Consider the following 27636-nt stretch of genomic DNA (forward strand, 5'->3'; position numbering starts at 1 on the left):
TGCTGATGTGACTCTTCATCGATGCACCTGCTTGTGGTTGGGATAAATCAGAGAGCAAGTGAACATTTAGCCCTCAAAGTTGAGGCCAGAGTTTCTTCTTCTGACAGGCTTATCAAATATTCACTAAGATCCAAAAGGTTTGTAGCTTCATTAAAGAATAATAATAATAAAAAAAATCAACAAAACATGTTAAAATTAATAATCAGTAATTGTTTTAACAAGGTGTTGCACAATTCAGTGTGTTTCGGTTCGATTAACAAAAATAAAGACTCAAAGACCGACTGACTAGCAGAGCAGGAGTTTAAATTGGCAAATCAACCACTGCTGTGTTCATGAGAGGCTTATTTATAATTGAGAAATAAATATCAAGCCTGGAAACCTGATATCATAACGGACTGAGTATTTTTAATGTAATCTCTGCTCAGCTTGCGGAGCGCAGGCGGTTGCCACAGCAACGGGTGTGCTTAAACGACAGAGAAGGAGCATAAAAAGGTGCAAGTGGTTTTGAGTTGATCACCTGTTCGGGTTGTTTTACCTTTGTTGTGGCGCATCTCAGCCGCTGTAGTTTTTGAACGTTAAATAAACGACAAACTTGGATTAATTACCTTGTTTGTTTGCAGTCAACGTCACAACCAACATCAAATAGGAAACATATATTTGATTAAGTTTTAACAAACAAATGTTTTTTACCACAATGATTATGTTAAATTAAATTAATTATATCCCAGATTCAGAAGATTTGCCTTTACTTTAACAGAGCTCTTTGGTTCCTCCTGTCAGTCTATAGTTTCTCATACTGATGTCATCAAACCAAATTTCAGATCTGCCATAACTGACTGACACCTGCTGACCTCAGGTTTGCAACCAGCTTCTGACTGAGAAACCAGTAACCTGCTCCCAGTGTCAGAATCTCTCTGAGGAAGAAACCACATTAGGTTTTCTGTCACTATCATTTCTGATATAACTGATGTTATATTTGTATAGAATATGTTAATCGGGTTAATTTACATTTTTTATGTCTTCGTGTCATGAGGTAGATCTCATGCGGCTGGTGAGAAAAAAAGTAGATCTTGGTCTCAAAAGGTTTGAGCATCCCTGCCCGACAGCATGACAAAAGGCTGAATAAAAATACTGCTTAACATCAGGAGACTATCGACTTAAAATATAATATAGAAATCACATTTAATACCTAAATGTGAAGAAGAGTTGTGAGAAATTGACATTACTTGAATGCAGTATTATTGTAGTTGCTGATTCAATTTTGTTTTATCTCCATTTCTTATTTGAGAGCCAGTTTAACTTGGTGAACTGAGTGAAACCAGAGTCTTAAGTGTTGTTTACTACACTCTTCTCCCTCTGAGGACTTAGAGTAGTTGTGATGGAAAAGATCAGATAAATGCAAGTCCAACAGTCTCCATTTAGAGAAGGAGAGAGAAAAACATGATAGAAAAAGAATCTTGTACATGTCAAAAAGATTTCACAAGATTCTGGGAACATGTTGCCTAAGTGGATGTGGGCATTCAGATTCAGAATGAAAACTAACTATCGAGATGCATTTTTAAAGGCGTCATACAGCATGCTTTTGAAATGTTTTTTTTTTCCAAGATGATGGTAAGTCCTATGTTCATCTTTGAATTATATCTAAATGTGTTGGCAATGTCAAAGTATATCTGCTGTATCTTTTCACATTTACTAGTGTGTAAATACTTCACATGCATCAAGGAATGTCTTTCTTCAAAATGATGTTAGAACCCAAAGGTTCTTTGGGTTATTTTAATACCAGGGTGATATATTTCCATGCCAATAATGAATAGTTATAAATCACAAGACCCTCCCCCCCAAAAAATCTATAAATGATATAAAAACAAATTTAAGGTGAAAAATAACAATTCAAGGTCACCTAATTTTTTTATTTGCCATCAGTTTGCTGCAGCTGTATGGTGGGAACAACTCAGTCTATGAGAAAAACAATCAATATTGTCCATTTGAGCAAAATTAAGGATCCAGGACTCTAATTTCACAATATGCAACACCATGTGACCAATGCTCTTAATCATTACTGATAATAGTGTACATAAAATAAATATCATTCTAGTAACAAGAGTTACAAAACCCTGAATCTTTAATCAGTTAAATTGATGGCAACCATCTCCACTTCCTTGAATTTATTGTTCCAAAGATAAGCACGTTGGCACCTGAGCTCCAGTTGGTGGCGGTAATGCGCACCAACACGTTGCTAGCGAACCGTCAAAAAAAAAAACAGAAGAAGGAACGCTATGCTATGCTTTGCTAGCAGCCTGCTTCTGTGTACTAAAAGGCCTCTTCTCATGGAGTCGAGCTCGGTTGGTTGGCTCTCCAGTATTGTGAAGGACTGTTCTTACGTTCAGTAGGAGTTTATTGCTTGAAGGAGCAAGGTGTTTGCTTCTTCACCTCCGTGGTCTTGCGAAAACCCTCATTGCTGGTTTGAGTGAAGCTGCTTCCAATGCGCGACGAGGTTGATCTTATTAAACGTTCGCGGTTCTGTGCCACAGGTTTTGCATTAAGCTGTAACGTTTTTTTCGGTCTTTATTGAAATTTATTGCCGAGATCGCATCTACTTCGGTAGCGGTGCGACTGTAGCAAACAGGATCTGGGATCATACTATTACGTGAAAACAGAGGGGGTGACGAACACAGACAGCAGTCAGGTTGGTCCATCACTTCAGTAAATAGACAGTGGGGAGTATTATGGGTCTGTTCGGTTATTGTACAATATTTTGTCAAACTTGTATACTTACATGCCTTCTGCTATCTGAGAAATGCTGAATACAGAGGATCGTAAATGAGTTTAACAGCGTTAATTTTTTTTAAGGTGAGTTAGCAGCGCTGCTAGCAGCTCGTTTCCTTGAATAACTCACAGTAATAATTAGTTATAATAAAGAAAAGCAGTGAAGTGGGTCAGAGTTCTGAGCTGCAGTTCAGAAATGCCCTTTTTGTAATTAATGTTTTTATTGTTTGGGATGGTGTTCTGTCTGGCGTTATTACATTCACTTCATTTTTGCTATTGTTCAGAACCAAAATAAGAAATAGTCTGTAAAAGAAAATATCAAAAAGGCAATATGGATAAAATCATTGTTTCCATTCTTCTACGACCTTGAATGGCTAAAACTGTAATTAACAAAAGTGATAGAAATTATTATTTACAAATAAAATAATAATAATAAAAAAGGTTAAGTTCAGTTATAGATCAATAAAGCCACAACAAAACACCCTTCACTCCGACGTATGTACTTTTGTCTGAAACTGTAAGTAAATGTTAACTGTCTGACCTCAAGGACCTGGTGTGAATAAAGCAATTCAACAACTAAATGAAAGCCAGCAAGAGCTTTAAAAACAAATCCAAGTTTAAAATTCTTCCTAAAACTGATGGCAAAGCCAGTGTAGTTAAAATAAAACAAGTGTAATGTGGTCCTGTCTGGGAGTGAGTTGAAATGTTCTGAACAAGTTGGAGGTGACCAGGAGATGACAGGGGAAACCGACATCGAGAGTGTTGCATTTGTCACTTGTGTTACTGAACAGAACAAGAACAGACTTGTACAGGTCACAGTAGCTTAAAAAAGGCTTGATTTATTTAGAAAGCGTAGATGATAAAAGTCTGACTAATTGCACGGGCAATTTGTCTAAACTGTTAAAAATAACAGAGATTTTTAACAGTCACGATCCTCAGTCACATTTATGTAAAATGTTTAAAAGTATTCAATACTTTTAAACATTTTACATAATAAACATTAAAACAATATTTTGTTTTTACATAATGTTGCTTTAATGCTGCAGTATGTTAAAAAACAAAAACAATAGCTCTTCTGCTTACTCCTAGTATTAACTAAAAACAACCAACCAGAAGCTTTTCATTAACTTTATTTTTTACAGCTGGTTCATTGCAGCATAGTCTGCTAAAACTGCTAAGGCTAGTTAGCATGGCCACCAATGACAGCAGGTAAAGGATAAGCTGTTGACAGTTGTGAAAAATCTTTTTTTTTTTTTTTTTTTTACTTTCTGCAGCCCTTGAGGGAAATTTACACTATTCAATATTAGCCACTCTGAAGCACCCCTCTATTTTTCTTCTCTGTGCGCTGGTGAGTTGTGTCTGTAAAACTTTGACTACATAAAAAAATTAGTCTGTAATTTGAAAAATACCAGTTTTAGCAGTAAATGACTGGCTGTCCACCATTCCTCATTAGAGCGTGGTGTCAGCTGAGCAGACAGCTGGATGTGCATGCTGACAACAAATCGCTGTGCCCTTCGCTGACCCTGCTGGTGGCAGAGGATGCCTGGCTGTGCAGCACAAATTCACTGAATAATCATTACGCGATGGCACCACGGGGAATTAATAAACTAGCAAATTGACTGACTCAAATCAGGTCACAGCATTCAGACTCATATCTCGTCTAAATCCTCTCTGATTGCTGGAGGATAAGGCAGGACTGCATTTGGGGAGTCCTGCGATGTGATTGAGACAGTTTAAGTGACTTTGTTTACCCTCATATCCGACTGGAAAATACAAGATCTGGTTTTGAGCATTTTGTATTGATGGCTCTCAAAGTTTTTCTGAAATATCTTTCCTATGTTTTGACAAATCAATAAAGATGTGTGTGTAAAAATTGTGCAAAACTTACAGTTGTGTATAATTAAATCAATCTTATTGTATTCTTGGCAACCATGTTTATATCTTACTTTAACCACTTTCATAGGGTCTACAGGTGACCATCTTGTTCATATTTTTTTGCCTGTGACTGAATAACTGAGGCAGAGAGTTTTCTGTTCCAAGCTAATTACATTAGATTGTAATTATTCCAGTGAAATATTAATCTCCTGTCAATAATTATAACATAGCCGTAAACCATAAACCATGCAATGTGACTAATGTGACTATCACATTGGCCATATTTTCATTGTTTTAGTGAGAATGATTGCAAATATTAGTTTTTCTTTTCATTTATATAAAAAATATTTTTATGGCTGCTCATATTATGTTTGCCTTCACTGCTTTTGTTGCACAGAAACATTTATACTCATTTATCTAATTGCTGCTGTTTTATTAGACTTGCTGTACAGCACTTTGCTCATTCTACGTGTTTGCTAAATTTTTTACAGTTATTTGTTGGAAACATTTTATTTTATTCTTTTAGCAAAAATGAAACCGAAATATTTGATAGTAAAATTATTCAGGCACAAAGATAAACTAAATTTTTATGCCAGACAATAAAAAAATAATTGCAAATAATTTGTGAATTGTGTGAAGGTCTGAAGTACCGACTGTAACTTGGCTGATCATCAATCTTTAAAAAGCCTGAACTGCCAGTGACATTTTTTTTTAGTCTGGAAATTTGCTAAGTGTTGTTTTGGAACAGTGTTGTTTTGGAAGATCAGTAGCAAAATCATTACTGATCTTCCAAAATTAAGCAAGTCGGGGCCAATTTATTGTCGGACTGATTAATCTGTGGACTACTAGTTTGTACCATTTAAATAAATCACTTACCAATCTGTGTGATCTATGTTTAGAGGCCCATGTTTTGAGTTTAATCATAGAAATAACCTGATGATTCTTCTGTTTATTGAGTTTCACCTGTAGCGTGACAGGCTGTATTGTGCATTCTTAGCAAGAACTAATTCTAATTTCAGTTCAAATTGGTTAAAATGATTCTAATCTGCACAATAGGATCCAAGTTAACCATTCTTACTTGAACTCATTTTGGTTTATTTTTCAAAATGTGTTTTAGTTTAAAAGTTACATCTTAATAATGCCAGTCATAAATTAGTGTATTAATTATGCCATTTTTGAGTATAAATTTTATTGTCATTGATTTTGCTAAAAAGGTTTTTAAATTGTCTGAACTACCACAAACATCTGCTCGTCTCATTTTCAAATTTAAATGCTTCCATCTGTTGGAATATGAAACGGTGTGAAATATTGACTGAAAAGTGGTTTATTTAGACTACATTTGTACCTGCTCACATGTAACTCTCCTGTTACAATGCTGTTGGCAGATGTGATTTGGCATGGTTGTGTGTTTCTGTCTTCCAGACATTGAAAGTTGTCTTTGAGAAAGGGACACACTTTCTTACTCCACATTTTTTAAATACGTCTATAGCCAAAAAAAAAAAAAAAGCATAAATAAATGAATCCAGGTGCCTTTTATATGACTTTGGTCATGAAAGAACTGTGATGTTCTTTTTTTTTCTCAAAATATTCTATTAAGGCACACTATCTGATAATATCTTCAATCATATAAATTACATGTTATTTTGGGTACTTAGCCGTATAATGGTCCACAGGAAGAGGTAGAAGTGTAGCAGGATGCTACTCTCCTCTTTTTGCAGCATCCAACAAGTAACGTGAAAATGAAATCTGAGTTTAAATCTATTAGTTTTGAAGTTTAGCCTATTTTGTAGAGATACCCCTATGCAGTTAAAAGTAAGAAAACACATTTTATATCAAAGTTTCTAAACTTAAACACATTGAGACAGAAAAAACTCTTAAAGTCATAATATGCACAAGCATGCACTCTCAGACATTGTGGATGTGGTGTCTGACCTGTTTTTAATGATAAAAATAAAAAATGACAGAGACTGATGCAGATTCTGGTTTGTCTAAATGTCTTCCAGCTTCTTCTTTGTTTCATATTTATGTCTATGAACACGTATGGACGGACCTTAATATGTATAACTGTTCAGATGGAACAAGTTTTCTGAAAAGTGACATTTGAAAACTATTTAAAACCTTTTGAATACAATTAATGTAATGCATAAGTTATTAATGATTATTAACACATTAAATCTAACAATTTTTTTCCTCCTTTCATAACCTTTTGATCAACATGCTGTCGTAAAACCTAACATTTCTTTTTCTGTTCCTAATGTATCCCTTGACTCTTTAAAGATAGTCAAAAGAACTATCTTAAGTGTGAAAAGCTAGTTTACGGTGTGTGAGCTAAACCGAGGCCTGTCAAGACTTGTTAGTGTTTATACAGATCGAAAAGTCTGCAAACCACAGCAGAATAAAACCATTTCTGAAAAGAACCCCTGATAGAATATTTATGAAAGAAATTACCCTCACTGCCCCAGAAATGAAGTAATTTTAAAGACAGTGATAACTTTATCACCATACCTGCTGTGTTGTAACTCTACTCATCTTCCTTCTATTCTTCTGTGCCTCTACCTTTAAGTTGAATAAAATGTTCAAGGTTTCTGTCTTTGCTGTTTTTGAAAGGATCACTTTGTTTCCAGATATGCTAGTTCCTCCCTGGCACACATTACTCCTACTCAGGTCATTCAGTCTGAAGTGTTCATTCAAATGCAGATTACAAGGCATAAATTAACATGTGAGGAGTAAGTCACGTTGGCAGGGGGAAGCTTATGCACTGTTTTATGGCAATGTCCTGTTAAAACACCTGTATGATGCACAGAAGAGCTTTGATTGTATAAATGGGTGCATGTTCTTGTTTAAATAAGACTTTAGTTGAAGGCGCCATGAAGCAGGAGCAGAAAAATGACTCAGACGCCCACGTTGACTCTGAAGTTGCTAGAAAATGAACTTCTTTGGTTCCAACTTAACGTTACACTAAAAGAAAGATATTGGTTCTTGAATTACTATGTAGAAATTACATTTTTGAAATGTCATTATGCTACTTGTAAAATGTATGACTCTGTCAGTGGACCACTTTGCACAATTTACAATTTTTTTCTAATGTTTCTCATTATGGAGTTATGTTGCTTTTCACTTTTTTTTTTGTCACAATTTCACAAAACCATGAAATCTTTAACAGAATTACTCCACAACCCTATGCATCTTAAACAATTCAAATCTTGGGGTGGGTGATGGTCAGGGCTGGAGGGGGGGTCATTTATGTAAGAAAGCTTGTAGTCCCCGATTAGAAAAAAAAAAAAAAAAAAAAAAAACTTCTATTTCACATTTTTCACCTTCCAGTTGTTAAATATTGCCTTACCAAATATTGTATCTGTATTTTTACATTGTCCATCAACTCCTGCATTAAAGGCAAATTTATTAAAGCGTGTAATAACTCTGCCAGTCAAGCACTGTGGTTAAGATTTGGATTCTGATTTATTCCAGCCAGTAAGTGTTTAGATCTACATTATTATAGAAAACGTCAACCCTTGAGATATTTTGAAGAGGCTTTATCTTTTTTTTTAATTTTCCATGGAGAGGTAAAAATGTGTTACATCTGTATTTATTTGACTGCCTGGCACTTTTCAAGAAATAAAAAGTTTTGAATACATCAGAAATGGAGCTTTTAGGTGCAAGGCCATGTCTGAAAAGTTGAAGATAGAATTTATCACCTTTGTATGGCGTTTCTTTCTTTCTTTTTTGGCATGTGTTCAATTAAAATGTATTATTCCGTTTTGACTCACCAGTAAAAGACCAAAAATCTTCCTAAAAAGAACAATCTAAACTACTGAAGAAAAGTCATTATCACACAAAGGTAGTTTTTCTCATCAAATGAATGTTAAATTCAAGTTTGTTGAAGAAACACAAATCATTTCAGTGGTGCCTTTGTACTGCCAAATAATAATTTTATTTATGCATGTGACTGATTGGTGGTCTGGTGAGACATAAACCTTCCACTGCTGATAGTTCTTTTCTATCAAGCAGACTGTGAATTAAAAAAAAAATACATTCATCTGAAAATAGAAGCTTAAATCCAGGGTTTTTCATCTATTCTGGCAGATGCATAAATACATCAAACATAAATGGATTCATTTTCTCCTGTTGTGTTCTCTCTAGGTTTTATGGGACACATCAGCTATCCAAGTCCATGTGTGCATAAATACTGTGGCTTGGGACGCCATTGTGTGATCAACCATGACACTGACCAAGGGGAGTGCAGGTGTTTGGATCATTGCAAACCACACTACAAACCAGTATGTGGTTCAGATGGAAAGCTGTACCAGAACCACTGCGAGCTCCACCGGGCCTCCTGTCTTCGAGGACACAGGATTACCATCATCCACAGCGAGGAGTGCTTCTACAAAGGTAAGTGACTGTGTGACCTACCTTTGGTGATGGATCGTTTAGTTGAGCTTTCATTGTAAGGCCATTGAAATTGCTTCTGTAAAATTAAGGATCTACATTTTGTTGAGTTTATGGTGCTAAAAAGTCTATGCATTTTAAGTGTTTTGTTTTTTATATTTTACTTTTTTTTTTTGGACCCCCGCCTGCTTGTGGGTCACTATTCATAGAATTTTCTGCAGAACATAAAATTGCCCTACTGATGAATTTATTTGTACAGCATATCTAAAATGCTCAACAGAAAATTCAGGTTTGTGAAATTGGAATACTAGGCACAATGCTAATTGGTCATTGGCTGGTGTCTGCTAAGCAGCCAATCAACCTTGATGGTGATTTACCCTGAAGAGTTGAGGAAGACTGTAGATGTTAGATTCTGTGGTAGTAAGACAGTTTACACTTTGCGTATTGGTGCATATTAAGGAATATTTTGTGTTTGAGCCATTAAAAAGGGTATCTATACTCATTTTAATAGAGAGACTCAAGTATTTGTGAATTTTAGATATTTATGGGCGGCAGTGGTTCTTGTGGTCCTGTGAATACGTTAAATAATAAATACTCCCAAGAATCAGGTACTGAACCACATACCAACATCACAATAATGTGAGGAAAGTTGTGAATCAGTGTAGCAATTCAGAGCTGGTTTTGGTGCCCTCAACAAGATTAAGGTCAACCCCACCTACCTACAGCCAGAAATGTCCTTGGACGTCTACGGTATGTATTATTTGCTGTAGAAAACTTGAGTAAATATCAATGATTGCAGTCTTTACTCCCTGTATAAACTTTATTTATTCTCATTTACAAAATCGTACTTAGAAGAAAATTACAATCTGTGTGGAGGGCAAGTATTTCTCTGTATATCTACGCTGGACAAATGTTGCCGTCAAACAGTACAAGCAAAACATATAGCGCCTTAATGCTCCTTTAGCATTAAGGAGTCATATGGTAAAGGACTCCTTAATTCCTTTAGCATAGTAACCTAGTAGGGATTATAGATTTATAAAATAAAATCTACAGTTGCAGTGACATAATTAGGGTACTTTTGCGTTATTTCAGCTTAGCTAGCCAACACAAAGCTGACATATAACAGCAAAACACGTTTTACTAGTTACATGACAGAGCGTCATTCTGTTTGATTAGGTCATTTACATATTTTAAAGCAACACAGTGCTAATTTTGCATTCACATTTAAAGCACTTTCTTACTGAGAATACTGTCAACCAACGCCGTCGTCATCTTGTGAGTTTTATTGCATCTTTGGTAATGACAGTAAAAGCACATCAACACTTGGAGAACTTGTTTTGCGTATCAGCAACAAAGAGCACACGGCAGTACCCAGACTGTGATTTACTGGCAAAACAACGCTCCTTTAACACAGCATAGATGTTGCAACATTGAGAATAAAGCACACAATCTGAAAATAGCAGCACTTTTTGAAATGCACAACTCTGTTTAAAAGTAGAGGTAGGGCCATGGTTCTACATTGTTCATATTTCCCTAGAGAATCCTGACTGTGCTTCACCATGGTTTGTGTATAAACACTGCAATTATTCCAAGTCCCATGAAATGAGGCTCTTCTCCATTCTTCTGATCCAAGACATCATTGAAATAAGAGCTCCTGACATTGCTGATCCTTTTTGGGCAAAGAGAAAAGCAACAAAACACTCACAGAGAGCAAATGCATAATGTAGCAAGTCTTTTTCAGTTTTCCTGTTTACTTGTTAACTTTGAAAAGTAAATTTATAGAAGATGGGGAGAGGGGCTCTCTTAGATCTATATATTGTCTCACATGAAACCTTCTATGGTTGACACAACAAAGCAACACATCAAACTAAAAAAAACATTTGCACAAAATCCTTTGTTTAGACATAAAAGCTGTCAGTACAATTTAGAAAATAATAAATTCCCACCACAATAAATGATCTAGAAGATGCCACATGAGATGGCATACATTAAGGGTGTAAAAAGAAATCCAATGCTAGTAAAGCTAGTGTTAACAATCAGAGCCGGTGAGTCATCTCAATCACAGAAAAAGGCTTGGAGATCAATGATACCCTGGTGAGTGATGGTTGTAATCAGCCTTTCTCCTGCACCTTGTCCTGTCAGACTGCCTCTTCCCTCCTTTTCTACACCCGGTATTCAAGATGCAGAATGGGATATTTGACCAATGTCAGGCAATCAATATTAGATCGACGGGAGCCAAAGGAGGACTAAAAGATACACAACTTCTTTTTTTTTTCTCCATTTCATTCCTTGCTCAGTCTCGCCAGGTTTTCTTTTCGCTGTGACTGATATGTAATCAATTATTCAATGGAGGAGCACTCAAGGGAGAGAACAGTTTTATCCCCCTTTGGTTGATTTGAAATCTCTGCTGTAGGCTTTGAATTTAAAAGTGTAAAAATAGATAAAACTATGATTACCATATTCTTTCTAAAAGCTTAAAGCTTTTACACAGGGGAACAAAGATTTTTTCAAAATCACACAGCTGCTGAAATTTTTAGCAACAAAAGGACCTATGTAAGTCAAAAGGAATGAATAATTGAGCAACAGTAATAGAGCTTAAACAATAAAATTACTAAGCAAAATAAAGGCCATTCATTTTCCTTTGGTGCTGATTGGCTGAACCCCTTATAGTGGAGAAAAGGAAGAATACCGATCTCATCTTCTGCAGTAGTCCTAAGGCGGTTTCTGCTGTGTGTATTAGTGCATTTTGAGGCACATTTACTATTAAGCAGTTTGTGCGTTTTTAGAAGGGGTCTCAAGTATTTGTAGATTTTTGCTATTTATGGGCTGCTGTGGTCTCTTACCACTGCCACAGCTGCCGCCTCAGTGTTCTGGTCAGGCGGTAAATACTCCCTAGAATTAGTTATTGACCACAAAGCATTCCACATTAATATTGAAGAAAGTAATTTTTTCAGAATATCACTTTCAAATGCAGCTGGTTTGTCTTTCGTAACTTTAGTAAAGTTGAGTACAGTGGTCTGCTCTGAATATACAGTATTCTTTGTCCAGTATACCTGATCTGAATGACATTATGTCATTGATTTCAGTAGAGCCCTTTTAATGAACCAACAATCTAAAGGCATTTTGTAATGTTATCATGTCATGTTAGTTTTTGTCTTAGGGAACTGAGGTGCTTCCAATGATCCGATACCTTTTGTGACAGCAGCAAAAGAACCATTGTGTGTTAAAGTAGCTTTAAACTGATTGAGTTTTACAACCACAGGCTGTTTTTAAATGAACTGTCAGCCCCAGATGGATGACCCCTCCTCTAATGCTCTGCTGACTGCCACAATTCTATCCATATTTCCTATAGGTCGGCTAAACAAAAGCCGCAATAGCATATTATCCCTCACTAATATTTTGTGATCTCTTTTCGCTAAAGTGACAGCAGGTACTGCAGTCTTAATACAAGAGTAAATTTAATTAGTTGAATTCATACTTTTTTATCTATTGAAATGAGAAAAATCCCTTCAGTTTTCTACAAAGTTGTGGGTTTAAGAAAGAAGAATGTGGATTGTAATATTAGAGGAATAACATTGCTACTTTAGACAAATTTACTTTTAATTTCAATTGACATGTTTGATGTTTGTTTTATGGTTGAAGATATTCTGTTATGAAACAGTTACACATTCGTAAAACTGTATTGTCTTTGAAAAGTATTCCAGCCCCTTGAATCTTAAGTTTACTGACAACTACAAACTTCAATATGCTGCTCGGGGGATTTTAACTGATAGATTAAAAAAAAAAAAAAAAAAAAAAAAAAAAAAACTTCTAGAAGTGGAAAAAAATTAACATTTTGTTATATATAGACTGAAATTAAGATGCAAGTCTGTTTTGGAAGATGTCTACTAGTTTAGCACATCTAAATCATTTTTGCAAGATATCTCAAACTTAGTCAAATTGGATAGAGTGTCTGTCAGCAGGTCTTACTGTGGATTTTCAATTTGATTTAGGTGTGGAATTTGAGTAGTTCATTCGAACAGATGAAAATGCTGCAGACCTATTCTAAATGTTCTTCAGGAAGTGTAACTTATCCTGCAGCCTCTAGCCATCTTTTGTCCTGGACAGACTTTCCTCAAGATTGCTCAATGTAACTCCTCCCATCTTCTGTCTGTTGAAGGAAAACTTCCCTTCAACATGATGATTTCTCCACAGCATGGATGATCTGTCAAATGTAGCATTTGCTGAGTTATTTTTGTTGGATTTAGAGGTAGAAAAGTTGAGATATTGTTTTATGACCTTATCCTTCTTTAAACCTTTCCACAACTTTAGACTTTTGTGTTCCTGTTCTTCATGAGTGATACTGTTTTGCAACAAAACAAAAGGACATTATACATCAGCAAGCATATGAAAAAAAATGGTCTGTCCACACATCCATAGAAATAATTCAAATGGTTGAAGGTGATTGAAATACAGGTTAGTATTTAATTAATGTGAGTGCTCTGTTATGATGCTGTTTTGATTTGATATCATCGTATATCTTTTTGTAGAGAAAGATCAGCTGAAATGCTGAGACAAAAAGTCTGTTGATGAGCATTAATTGACAAGATGCACGCTCACGCTGTGCATTCCCTTGATGTTCTGACAGAACTGTGATTATTTTGAGAATGTACTCCTTTACATACTGTAGGTTTCATCCGAATCAATTTTTTTTTTCACCTATTTTGGTACACACAAGTAAAGAGAGATTAACATAAAAACACTACTCTTTTTGCTAAATATTCTGGGAAACTGTTTTTCTAGTTTTACTTTACAATTTTGCTGTACTTACTGTTGGTCTATCACATAAAATTCACCTTAAATTAACTCTTAATTTGTGGTTGTAATGTGATGTAAATGTGAAAAATTAAAAATATGGTGAATACTTTTGGAAGCCACTATAGGGCTTGCATTGCTGTTCCTTCAGTCAGAGAAGCTATGAAATGTTGTCGATATTTACCATATTCATGACTTAATGAGACAACATATCATCAGCAGACATGCAGAGGGCATGTCTTGATCAATGAAGTAATTCTGTCTCATATTAATTTAAGAGACGGACGATTAGTCCCCCGAGCAAGTTCAATCTTGCAGTCATTGACTGATTGCTTTGGAAGTGACATCCGTATGGAAAGAAGCTGAATCACTATCGGCTTTGGTCCCAGCTGGATGATTTAAATTTTTTTAACATGGAAATGGACAGGCCTTATCATCCAGACCCTCACGGTGATGCTTATCTGCTGAGGAAGACAGAATAAAAAATGACAGCCATGTGTTGACTGAAGTTTCTCATTAGTACTGGGGAAAGGATCTGACCCCCATTTTCCTCCTGCACAGCATGGTAACTTAAACAGGATCAGACCTGATTGAATACCAAGTGGTGCACAAAAGCCTGACCGACCTGCAAAGTGCAATATGCACATGATGGTGAATATTTTATATATGTTTTTAGCCTGGAAACACTATGAAGCAAAAGCGAGTAGAGCTAAGATTAAAACAAAAAAGCAGCTGCTTTCAGTGCATCCTACATAATAAATTACCAGGGAGAGCATACATTTCGAAAATCAGACAGCTCCTAATAAATATATTTTACCACTGTCTCTAGATTTATTTATTGTTTTTTTTTTGCATTGCATCACATACTTATGTTGCTGCAGATCATTCATTTGTTTTTCTTTCTATATATTGCATCATATCTGTATGAAGTGTATATAGAATATAACTCCTTTATTCCAACTGGAGTATGTTTAAATATATGCATACTGAAGCATCTTCAAATTCATCATGTACAAGTTCAAAGTATCTATAGTGTACGGTTTTAATTAAATATACTTAGTTAAAATTGGCAACAAGGTGCTTCAATTGATCTTCAATTAATTTGAAAATCAAATTCGAGTTCAAAATTTTCTAGCCACTGAGAAACAACTTATTGCATCAACAGATCCTCAAGAATCACCACTGTGTCTTGCCTTGTAAACGGTCTCAATGCACAACAAGCCAATCCCCTCTTCTAAGCTGCACTATAAAAACATGCAAGAGTTTCCATTTAAAGGGACCTTGTTTGTCTCTTCAGCCTGTAGATTTGTTATATTCTTCAATTATCTGAGGCTGTCTTTATGCCAAAAACGTCAGTCTGTCCGTCCATCCATTAATTCATTCTCTTCCGTTTATCCAGGGTTGGGTAGTAGCTTAAGAAGGGAGGCACAGACTTCCCTCTCCCCAGCAACTTGTTCCAACTCCTCTGAAGGAAACATATTGAGTGATTTCTTATTCCATTCAAACTACTTTAACATTTTTGGAATTCCAAGTCACAAACCATCTAAGCTAAAATATCATATCAACAGCAGAAATTAAAATCATCACTCTGTTTGGTCAAAATAAAAAAATCCTATTTAATCCATGAGCGTGGTTCAAATAACTTTTTGCATGAAATAATCAAAGTCAAAATGTATTTAATTTTAATAGTTTTTTTCCAGTTGAATTAACTTTTTCTTTCTAACGATGAACATGATGTTAAATGTGACCTTGGGCCTATATAATAAGCCGCTTTTTAAAATCCCGTGTTTGAAGTCCTGGTCAATAAGACTCCAGCTTAGAGAAGAAAATGAATTGAGCTGTGTAAGGAAACCAAAGGACTGGCAGTTGCAGTAATATGATCAGGCAGACAGACAGACTGAGATGGTTGAGGAAAAAAAAAATCTTATTTGAAATCATCATCGAGATGGAAAATCAGTTTGACATTTTGCATTGATGAGTACTTGGTCTTCCATTCAACTAAAAACCTTAATTTTTTAGGTATTCATTTCAAATAAATATGAAGCTGCTTTCCTATTTTCAAACTACACATTTGCTTTAAATTAGGTCGAACTAATTGGATTATTTTTCACCATGAATAGTGAAATATAAGATTTTAAGTGAAATATTTTAAGTCGTCAGAGCTCTCATTCAATAGCTGACCAGCATTTTTGCATAATTCCGCTGGTATTTGGATGATTTATTTCTGAGGGTGACAAAGACCTTGAGGCAGAGAGACTCCTTGATGTCACTCTAAACTTCTGCTCCCTGAGATTCTCTCTCATATTCACTTCTAGACTCTGACTGCATATATAAACTATATTTTACCTTTGCTCAACAACTAAAAAAAGGTATTTGTCTGGTTTTCTTTTAAACAAACATCCGAGTTGCATTATAATTAATCAGACATCATGTTTATATTGAATACTTTGCAATAAACCAAGACTAAAGCATGCAGCCTTGGCTGAACGTTAGTGATTACACTGTCTCTCTATGAAAGTAGGTTCTTCTTGAAATGTCGGGCTTTTGTTTTTAACTGCTTCCCTGGCGTTCTCAGTCGAACAAACTCTTTGTAGATCACTCCCCTGAGCCCAGCCAAGAAAAACATGCTCATGAAGCATCATAGTCTTTTGTCCTCCAGAGACTCTCTATCTTAACGATGTGTCTTTGCGTTTCCACTGGAGAGTCACTCCAGTGAACTCACCCTGTACGCAGTAAGGGGAATTATAACCTCCTGTGTGTTCTTGCCTTCTTTTAATGACTCTTGTGGTGCCATTAATGCTGCAACCCCTGCACGAGCCTTGGCACTGTCATCGACAGCAGAGCCAGAGAACAAGCCCCTCATTAAAATCCAGACCTGTGAATCATTAAGTTTGGAAGGACGTCCAAGCCATTGTCTGCTACAAGGTCTCGCTGCTGTTGACTTTGAAGTTGGTTTGTGTACTTTGTGATGTATTTTGCAGCTAAAGCAGACATGATAGTCTGTTTTTATGTTTTGTTTTGTTTTTTACAAGTAAAAAGCTTCTATGATGAAGGAAGTGATTTTGTCATGCAAAACAGGGCTGCTTTTTTGTTGTGAAAGCTTTTTATCTGGCACTTGGTACAATAAGCTGTAACACCTTTTTTAATGACCACACAATTTGCTTTCTTGCCAGTGGGAGGTCAATTTCGACTCTGTGAACTATATCAGCTTTTTAAGACCTTTATTTCCCAACAGTTTTTTAAAATAGGTTCTGTAGTTGCACTTTATTTCAATCTCGTTTCCTAGATGAAAAATAATTTTTTGAAGTAGGAAGTTGTGATTCATTTGACAGAGAATAGGGGTGGTGAGCCCAATTTATCCACATTTGGCCAAAGACAAGTGGTAATGTGGAACTCGCCTCCAGACAAAGCTATTTGCTGGAGTCAAACCTGTTTTCAGACTCTGACACAAACTACCCAGGAAGAAACTAGCCTTAACCACAAACTTTGAAAGAACATCAAAGTGGTGAATAGGTGTTTTTAACCGGTATTTTTCCGAGGCGATTTCATTTGTGAGTCCAGCTTTCTCTTAAACCTAAATTTACTTCAGATGATGCTAATTCACAACAGATGCTTTCTCAAAAGAATCAAATGACTCCAAATCAAAATCAGCTCATCAATTCATTTGGTTAAATCAACTTTTTTGAACTATACAGGATGTTATAATGTAATTCCTTCAGCAAACACAATGCCAGAATGTTGCTTAGACTTTATGCATATTTGAGAAATCTTTGAATCAGAGCTTTCATTCATACAAAACACCACCCATATAACATTTTGCTACCAAATTTACCATTGTGTCTTTGTGCAATAACAGGAAAGTAAATCTTAGTCTATTTACCCTAGCCTTCACCTTGGAGCTTGAACCAAGTGTTTTTCCGTTGATCCAAACTACTAATAAGCAAGTAATCTAGTGTTAAACCTTGAGTGTAGTGTTCAGTTTTACTGGAAACAGTCCATTTACCATTTAATAAGCAAGTGCTTTTATTTGCCATTCACATTTTCTTACCACAAGTCTGACAAAAACAACTCAATAAAAAAAGCAATAGTTATATTTCTTTAGTACTTTTAGCATCTCTGAAAGAGTAAGGTTTAATTATTTCTGTTGAGACGATGTTCCCTCAGCAGCAGGACATGCTGCTGAGGGAACAGTTGTTGTTGTACCAGAGGTTACCATCTGCTTCATTTTCTTTGTTTCCCCACTATAACCTGTTTTAGAAGATTTATGCATGAACTGTTTCTGTTGCCAGACAACCAAAACAAACATGAGTTATTGAGCATAATGCAGCTTATTAATGCTTCACATTAGGAGTATTTTAATGTCATTTCACTGTTGTCACTTTGCTAAAGATTGTTGTTATAAGACCTGGAGGACAAAGAGATCTTACACCCTTCTATTCTCATTTAAAGTGTTCTGCCACATTTTTGTCAAAATATATGTACATACATGTTTTGTTGATTTTAAATTAAGTTAGATTTTCAAAAACTTTCAGCACTACTTTGACTTTTGTGTAAAGTTGCTGACCTCTGTCTATAGCAATAGTTATGAATGAAAGCACACATTGCCTCAGCAGTGGTTTGTCCTTATCGTGTCTATTTGTTTTTGTGTTTAGCTGAACTCTTGTAAACAGGGATGTCTGTCCTCAGAGCTCCGTGTGAATTCTAAGAGCAAATGGTTCAGCTTCACAAGGCCAGTTGACCTATCCAAACTGACTCGACTTGTCAGGAGGGAAATGTCCAATGATGCAAGAAAAAGGCGGTTTGAACAGAAAATCACATATGCAGTTACCATGTAGTGCTTTCTGTTAATGTCAGAGGATTCAATTCTCAATATAACGCAAGACTTTTGTAAACCGTTCACTCACATGCCAACTATTTACTTCAAGGGAGGGTGAAAAGTATAGTATGTCTTTTCAAAAGATCATCAAAACATCTGTATTCGCTTTTAAGACACTGCTAAGCAACAAAAGAAACACTCCTACCTTAAAGTTTGTAGGAATAAAAGCTTTAATATAATAAAAATAAATACATTAATTAGGTCTAACATCATGAACCACTGCCTCATAGTGTGTTTGTGGTGCCAAAACAGTTCCGACCCACATGTTGTAGTGTCTGGGGGTTAAGACATGACTAGGTCCTCATGTCTCAACCCCCTGTCCTTGGGAGCTACTAGCCTGAAACTTTTAGATTCATCCCTTATCCAAACCATCAAAGGCCTGTTAACAAGCTTTCCATTTGATTCAGGTGTGCTGGAGAAAGGTTGCATCCAAAACTTTCAGTGTAATAAGTACTGATGACTGAAGTTGGGCATGATTGCTTCAAGATTACTGGGTTTCTAGATGTAACCTCAATGTGTGTGTGGGTGTGTGCGTGTAGGTGTGTGTGTGTACACAGTGTATCTGTAGATGCTCATCTGGATTCACGTCTGGAAAATATTTCATTCCTGAATCATTATTGCTTTGCAGCAGGGCACATTATCCCCCTGAAAAAGGACAAGCATCAGGGATTTTCACCTTGAGTTTGCAGCAGTGTATTGATGAACTATTCTGGCCTCTTTCAGTCAGAACCATCATTATCTTCTTTAATTTGAGCTATAGGTACTCATCCATTGTCCCACCTGAGGCCAACATTTGCTCCCCATGTGCATCAATGATTCTGTTGCCAGTTCACTTCTGCTCATTTTTTTTTGACCACTTCTGGCCGATAATAACCCAGTCCAGCCTCGGAACAGGAGGTGCTCTGACCCATCACAGTTTTAGCCCTTGTCAGACTTGCTTACACTGTTCATTGCCTGCTTCTACATTGAGGTTTTAAAACAAATGTTAATTTACTGGCAACCCACTAACGGTTGCCAAGATGAAGAGAAGACTCGTGTTTTTTGTCTGACCTGCCTGTTTTGTGTATAAAACGTGGGATGCCACATGGTAGAAAGTTATTTATTTCATGAATTTCACCCAATTCCACATTGTTACATTGTAGTAACGTCTCATTCTGAGCTTTTCATCTCTCTGAAAGTGTTCGTCATAAAATCTTTGTCACACTCGCATCAAACATTTAAAAATAGCATTATAAAGGATCTAGATGATAAGGGAGGAAAACATTTCCAAAGCACTTTTGGCTTTTCTCACCTCAGTGAAAGTTAAAATTGTCCCATTAATGATGAATATGACAATTAATGTTTGACATTTCTTAAAATTCACACAAGATCACTTTCATGATGATAATTGCGTAAAACATACACTAGATTTTTTTTTTTAAATGAGAAATAAATGGTGCCATGACTCTCTTTGCCTCAATTTAATAGGATTTAATCAAAGGGTTTTATTGTCTGGAGATATGACACCGTCCATTCATATGGGCAAAATCAATTTTTCATTGAAATTTGTCACAGAAGAAGCTTTAGAAACAGTACATAGCTGTCCTAATTCAACCCTGGGAAATGACAGTAAAAAAGAGGTCATTATTTTATTGATTTTCCTGTCTTCTTTTGCTCTGACATGGCCATTGGCTAATGATAGTCATATCAATGTGTACATGGCACCGTTTGCCTCCCTTATTAAAGTTGCATGAAGACAAATGCAGCGAAAAGCCAGTGCAGATATATGTCTCAGCCGTGGGGAATATCACAGGCTCATTTGTTGAAAAGTGAATTGGTAAGGGAAATGATGGCACAATGGTGTCACCACACTGTTCGTTGTTTGAAGAAGAAAGCAAATCACACACACCGTTAAGGAGAGATGTATTAGAGCTGGAAAAAGAATAACAAATATTAATATACAATGCAATATGGTGCTTGTAGAAGGTTAAATGAGTGTAAATCAAATGTAATAATCTGAACAAATAAAACTATTGCTGCTTTTTGACACACCAAGAGAAGACAATTGTCTGTGCAGCAGTCCATAGGTTAAAAGAAGCAACATACATTTTCTCTTTCTGTACATATTTATCATTATACATGATAAATATAATCTTCTCTTACATTGGTAGAAAACGATAGGTGAATACACATGAAAAAAAAAATGTTTTCATAGTTCTGGAGCAGCTATTGTAGTGATACAATAACCTCCCGGAATGATATACAGTATTCTCATCACGATACTATACATATCGCGATATTTGGCAAACAATACAATTTGATAATATTTGATGCACTTTTACAATTTTCTGAAAGATTTTAGAAGAACAGAGTGATTTTAGTGGCATTTTGTGTTCTATAGACTTGGAGTTAACTAGCACCAACTACACAATACTTGACTATGATTGGACAGAGTCTAAGAGTCTGCAGCTGGACAAAATGAATCAAATATGCAGTGAGAAAATTAGTTTCTGTGATTTAATTCATGTGGGTTTGACATAAAACTCAAAGTTTCAACAGTGATCCAGGAGCTGAGTGGGGAAATTATCAGCCTCGATCAGCCATCTGTAGACTCTCAATATGCAAATGTTTTTCTTTTGAACATACTGTGGCTGTGTTTGGAGTGAAAAGAATGTCTTCTGGACTCTAGGGAAAACGCTCCCGGAGTTAGCCGTGGCTGTAAGCTGTTTACTACTAGCTGCCTGGGGCAGCGGCTCTGCTTCACCCTGTAGTGATCGACTACTTGCAGCTGCGCGGCATTGCCTTTCCCCTGCTTGGCTCTCTGAGTAGGTGCCTCTCAGACTGCCAGGATTTGGTCGTACTATCATACTCTGATACACTTTGTCAATTGCTAATAAGAATAATCGATCAGCCATCGTCACCATGATAATTATCACTGCACCCAGACGCGCAGTGATGGTTTCCCCTCTTTGTTTTCCAGTTGAGCTATAGGTGATTCTGCTTTCCCTGTGAGCAGACCGCAGTCCTTTTTCCATATGATACTCATCCAGCACCTCTTGAACTTCTTGTGCTGACCATTTTTCTATGGTCTTGGATCTGAAGGTGGGAGCTAAATCTTTACATGGACAGTTTCTGATGAACATGCGAGTAACTTCCACACTTGGATTGTCAAAGGTCTTACCCTGCTTGGGTAAGTAACATCAGCAGCACCATTTAATCTTAGCCAATATTCGAATGGATCCTCATTCTCTTTTGGCTGGGTGGAGTAAAAATCAGCAAGTGGCACGGGAGAGCACTGAGCAGACCCAAAATGTTTGCGCAAAAGTGAGTAGATGGCTTGTGGATTGCGCTGAACATCAATTCCACAGCTGCGTATTCCACACTTCACAACATCCCTGGCTCTGCCTCTGAGATGGATGAGGATTTCCTCAGCCTGGTGTTCTTGCTGTACACCACTCTTTTTTATGTAATTTCTCATTGAGTCCTCCCATTCATCAACTGTAACTGAATCAGAACTCTCCCCTTTAAAAATAGGTGGTTCTCTAACCTGGCTTCTGTAGACGAGCTGGACCTGCGAAAGATCTAATGAGCTGCATGGGACTTGATGGCTCTCATTTTGAGTTTTCTTTGTTGCAGTTCCACTTGGGTTACTTGAGTTCAGATGTGCCATGACACTAACAGCCAGCTGTTGCCCAATTTGTTGAACAATACTGCTCATCTGATCAACCAGCCGAGCATTATTAAAATGAGAATCTGGAATAGATGTGCTAGAACACTGAGGAGGCTGAACATTAGGACAGGTCTGACTACTGGGCGTAACAGCTTCTCTAGTCACAAATGTCATTTACACCAGGTACAACAAGTAATGCTCCACCCAATACTTCATCACCCATTGAAAATGGAACAGGGGTGTTAAAGAACCCTCTACCTCTGCCCATGCAGGGTGGAGTCATGTTTGATTGTCCAAAATTACTGAAATTCATTTTGACAATAGTCCAAAAGCACTCAAAAGAAATATCCTTTCACAAGGATTTATGGAAACACACAGAAGCACTACTTAGACTAGTGTTAAAAACCCAAATGGCACAGTGGAGCTCCAGCGACGTGAGGATCAGAAGTCACAAGCCCGGTCCGATGTAGTTCTGAACGGGTCACGGCACCAATGTGACTTCTTTCCCAATATACAGCACACAGCAGAGACCAGTTGGGTAAATTTCTGTAATGAGTGTCAATAACAAAAACACAGTAAGCCTCCCTACTGGTCCACCAGCTCTGGGTACTGCAACAAAACTCCACGTTATTCTCAGAGCACAACCACCACTACTGTTCAGAAAGGAACTGGACTTGATGACCTTCCACAGTAGAGTTCCTGACAGACTGTGTGGAATCTGCAGTTCTTCCTCCTTTTATAGGCAACCAGTAGGGGGCGCCAAAAAACACTCACCACAGGACAACCATGAAACCCATTCTAGCAGAATTTAAACTGAACCATTTCAACTATGTTACATAAGCAATACACTAAATATGTTTGACACACACTACATGAAGCAATAAAAATTAGCAAAATGCAGAGATAAAATTTCAATTTGGAAAAACTATTGGAAAATAATGTTGCAGATAATGTGGGAACATTATTAGCTATAAGGATCCAGCACAATACAACAAGACCTTATTAAGAAGTCAATTCGATTGACAAATTTAATTCAAAAAGTGAAATTCATATTAAACTTAGTACAAACACGAATATCCTTCTACTCGTCATTCCTGTCATTTTATGACGGCTTAGGGCTCATGAAAACTTACTGTGGTTATGCAGGTATATCCATACATTGTATTATTCTGAATACTCACTGAACTGCCTGGTTGATGTTCACTTTCCATGGGTTAGTGCTTCAAAGCAGGATCAGTCTATGGCTCTGCTGAGGTTTTTGATGAAACCCAGGTTGCGCTAAGTGGCCTTCAGTTCATCTGGGCTGTTGGATCTGGTGTCCAGCATCTTTCTCTTCACAACAGTCCATCAATTTTCTAGATTTAGGTCAGGCCAGTTTGCTGGCCTTTCAAGCACAGTGACACTATGGTCATTAAAGCAGGTGTTGGTACCTGTGGCAGTGTGGGCAGGTGCCAAGTCCAGTTGGAAAATGGAATAAGTATCTCCATAAAGTTTGTCAGCAGAAGGCAGCATGAGGTGCTCTAAAATATTCTGGAAGACAGCTAAGCTTCTCTTTTCTGTCTTACCATCATTAGTGTCAAGTCAGCAGACTTTTCCAAGAGGGTGCAGGGTGTAACATGACCAAGATCATTCCTGTATTACAAGTCATGAATTTGTTTAATATAATATTGACATTTCCATGAGAAACTTGATTTTCAGTTTTTGGCCTGAGCCATAATCATTATATTTGACAGACGTTAATATTTGAAAAGCCTCACTCTTTATAAGTATTTAATTTTATTGACTGAATTACTAAAATAATAAAAAACAAAAAAAAATCATTTGTTTTAATTTGAGATACACCTGAAAATTATGCATTCATCAAAAATGGACTTCTTTCAGGTGATAACTAACGTAAAAGAGAAAAGGAAAAAATAAAAGAGTGAAAGTAATTGTGCTGTTTACAATCTTGTGAAAAGATTCAAAAGATGGATATCAACACATGCTCTCTGAACTTGGAAATAATTATATGGATGTGACCTTCAAGGCCTTAGAGAAGTTTGAGTGGAAAGCCTTACACAAAGGACTTAGTCCTCACATCATCATCAATGTAACTGCCTTTTACAGGCTTTGGGAATCTTATGTAACTGCTTCTGCAGCTTAAAGTGTAACCTAAAACTCTCTTACACAAGTAAGTGTTTCACATATTGCCCTGCACAAATAGCACTTTACTTTTCAAATAGACCGAAAGCTCAATACGTTGCTGTGGTCAGATGAGTTTTGGTTTCAGTTGGTTTTGGGGAAAAAAGAATATCTGCTTGTTTGTTGGAAAATGAGAAATACCATCCAGGCTTTTCAATGAAAGGGGCATTGACCAGAGACTGTCATGGCTTATTGTGCATCATTGGAAATTGATGTCTGACTTATGTATATGTGAGCATATCATTGACAGAGGCATTTATTGTAGAAAAACCTCCATCATAAACATATATTGCCTGAGAGACTTATTTCGACAAGAGTTCTAATGCTATTTCTTGTACAGTTGGCAGTGTGCATGTAGTAACTGTACCGTCTGAAGTGCAGACCTGAATCTCAGCATATCAGGAAGGGAAGCAAACATGGACTGTCAAGCAGCAGAAATCTTTCCGATCAGTTTCTGTTGGAACGGAAATAAATTCACCTTCTTAGGATGAGCTGGCTCGCTCCAGTCTTCTAGCTACTGGCCACAGTCAGAAATAGACATGCACCTTCAAAAGTTTCTAATGCATTTTCTGCTTGTCAATGTCAACTTTCCACCCCTAAAGTTAGAGATTCTTGTGGATTTGAGTGTAAACCCGTTGGTAAATTTAGAATATTACGCATATATGTGAAGATATAATATGCAATCATTTGCAAATTTATCGGTGTGAATTTATTTTAGATTTTTTTCACATTTATGCAATTGTAGAAAGCTCAGCCTCACTTGGGCATTACTAGTTCTCAAAAAGGGTAAAGACTGAAAACATACAGAGTGAGAGGATAACATTTAACTGCACTTAAATGGCTATCTCTGGGCCAAGATCCTAATCCTATTGAACATTTTGTTCTGGTGAGCTTCCTTTTGACAGTCTCTGACATTTCACTGTGAAGTACAGATATCACTTTTTGGTTTTGATGGGTGGAAAAAATGTGGCCACAGAATCTGAAATATGGGGTGCCATCTTTTCTCCTTGCTGTTTTCATGTGAAATATGACCAATTCCAATCAATCATACATTCAGAATGTATTTGTGTCTTAACACACAATGCTGTTAAAAGCAGCAAGACAAGCAGAAAACTATGAGAGACAAACGTCTTTAAAAGAAATTACAAATATGAAAAGGTGATGATGAACTGCAGAAATGCAATCAAGTAGATTACTATCAAAAGATAAGTCTGATTGAAGTGAAATATATAATAAACATGGAAACGGTGCCATTAAAGCTTTTAGGTTTCACGTTATATCAGGTATTGTTTTTCTTTTGTGTTTTCTGAAAAGTTTCCAAATAATTTGTCAATGTCTCCGTTTTCATTTCTGACCTCGAGGAGGAATAACCTTGTAACTCTAATGCACTCTGTTTCTATACTTTGTCATTGTCCTTTTTCTCATATCAAGTTATGTAAAGGCACCATCAACCATAAAGCAATGATCTCCTTTCATGAGGATGACACTCACTTATGAATGGAAGTGTGTGATAGTGGACATTAGCAATGTCATCCCATTTTTAAAATTTGATCCATAGCTGTCAGAGTGCCCTTGACTCGAGTAAACAGGATGTTCTGCAAGCATTTATAATGTCTGAACATATAACTTCAATTTTAAAGGGAAGTTTGTTTACAGTGTTGCTTAGAATTTGAAGGCAGTATATGTCTGTTCAGTAGAAACACCTTGTACCAGGCAGCCATTTTAGTTTGCCCTTTGTCTAAACTTTTAAGAGTTATGTACTACAATTTAATTTCTAAAAGACAGCTAAATTTGTATTTTATGTGTGTTTCAGAGTAAGTAAAAATTAGAAAAATAAATTCCTAATAGCTCTCAGTTTAGTGTCTGAGTTTATGTATGAATTCCTGAATGAAGACAAAGATCTAAGTAGGACATGTTTCCAAAATCTGTATGTGAAGATACAGAAAAGTAATTTGAACCAAGTCAAGCACTTTAAAAGGCAGTTCTACAAAATATTAAGAAATATAAATAATCTCCAAAATAAATTTCTTTTGCTCTCTTTATTCTCACATCAATCAAATAAAACACATTTTAGTAATCTTATCAGAAAAAATTTAGTGTGGTTTAAAGGAAGCAGATCTTTTCTTTGCAGCATTCATCTTGTTTTAAGATGCAGAAAAAGAGAAGTGTATCTGCAAACAGAGATGTAATGCTGTTGAAAAATACTTGGTTTTGCAGTTTTTCTTTAATGGGTCACCTATTTTTCCTTAATAGCTTTATCACTTATTCACTCTAGACTCCTGCAGCTTTGGAAAAGCTACTTTTAAGAATAGTTTGCAAAATGTGTTTTGTGGCATATCAGTTTTATTATTATGGCTATTTCTGTTTTGATGTTCTGAAGGGAGTTTCCTCTCCTCCGTTTAAATATGTTTCTTTTTTTCTGTTTTTGGCTTCTTTTTTGGATTAATAAAGTATAATAAGATTTAAAAAGTGGACCATATATTCTACAGGGAGAAGTTATAAAAAGAGCACAAATGACAGTCCTAGAAATCTTCGTCAAAAGATGACTACAGTGATTTCGAATAAGAGGTTTCACATGAACAAAATCTTTTTGGAAAAAAAAAAAAATATATATATATATATATATATATATTACTAATATATAGTAAACAATGAGGAATAATTTTTTCCAATGATATGATAAATCTTTACTCTGCATCTTTGGAAAGTATAATATCTATTTTTTAATGGTTCACTGTCACGTATACAGATCCGGAATCCCTGCAGGTCTCCACACCTCAACACAGAGAACTGGTGTATTTGATCAATGCATGTATTTATAGCTTGCTTAGCTTCAAAGCAACATCTAGTCATTTGCATGTTCATTATGAGCCTAAAATGGCCAATTATTCTATCAAAGGCATCTTCAGAGGACTGACCCTAAGAACCCAGTCACATGACAAATTAGCCAATTAAACATGTTTGATGTTCATGCCCCCTGTAGTGCTAAATGAAGTGTTGACTTTGTAGAATAATTTTGTTATTGTCCTAAAATGAGTTTTATTTACCTCTGCTAATGACTAAAGTCATTTTTACCAGGTGGACTCTTAGGACTAAATCCTGTACATGT

At 36.3% G+C, this 27636-nt stretch overlaps 1 protein-coding gene across 1 annotated transcript in view; it reads left to right on the top strand.

The window, feature by feature from the left end:
- The window catches only part of LOC129360476 (follistatin-related protein 5-like), a 173942-nt gene that overhangs the window by 48511 nt on the left and 97795 nt on the right, over positions 1–27636 (top strand). Inside the window, exon 4 of the mRNA XM_055030744.1 lies at positions 8782–9030. Coding sequence (XP_054886719.1) covers positions 8782–9030 — 249 coding nt within the window. The remainder of the gene's footprint in view (positions 1–8781; positions 9031–27636) is intronic.

This window comes from Poeciliopsis prolifica, unplaced genomic scaffold (genome assembly GCF_027474105.1).
Source record: "Poeciliopsis prolifica strain line A6 unplaced genomic scaffold, Auburn_PproV2 SCAFFOLD006, whole genome shotgun sequence".
Lineage (NCBI taxonomy): Eukaryota > Metazoa > Chordata > Actinopteri > Cyprinodontiformes > Poeciliidae > Poeciliopsis > Poeciliopsis prolifica.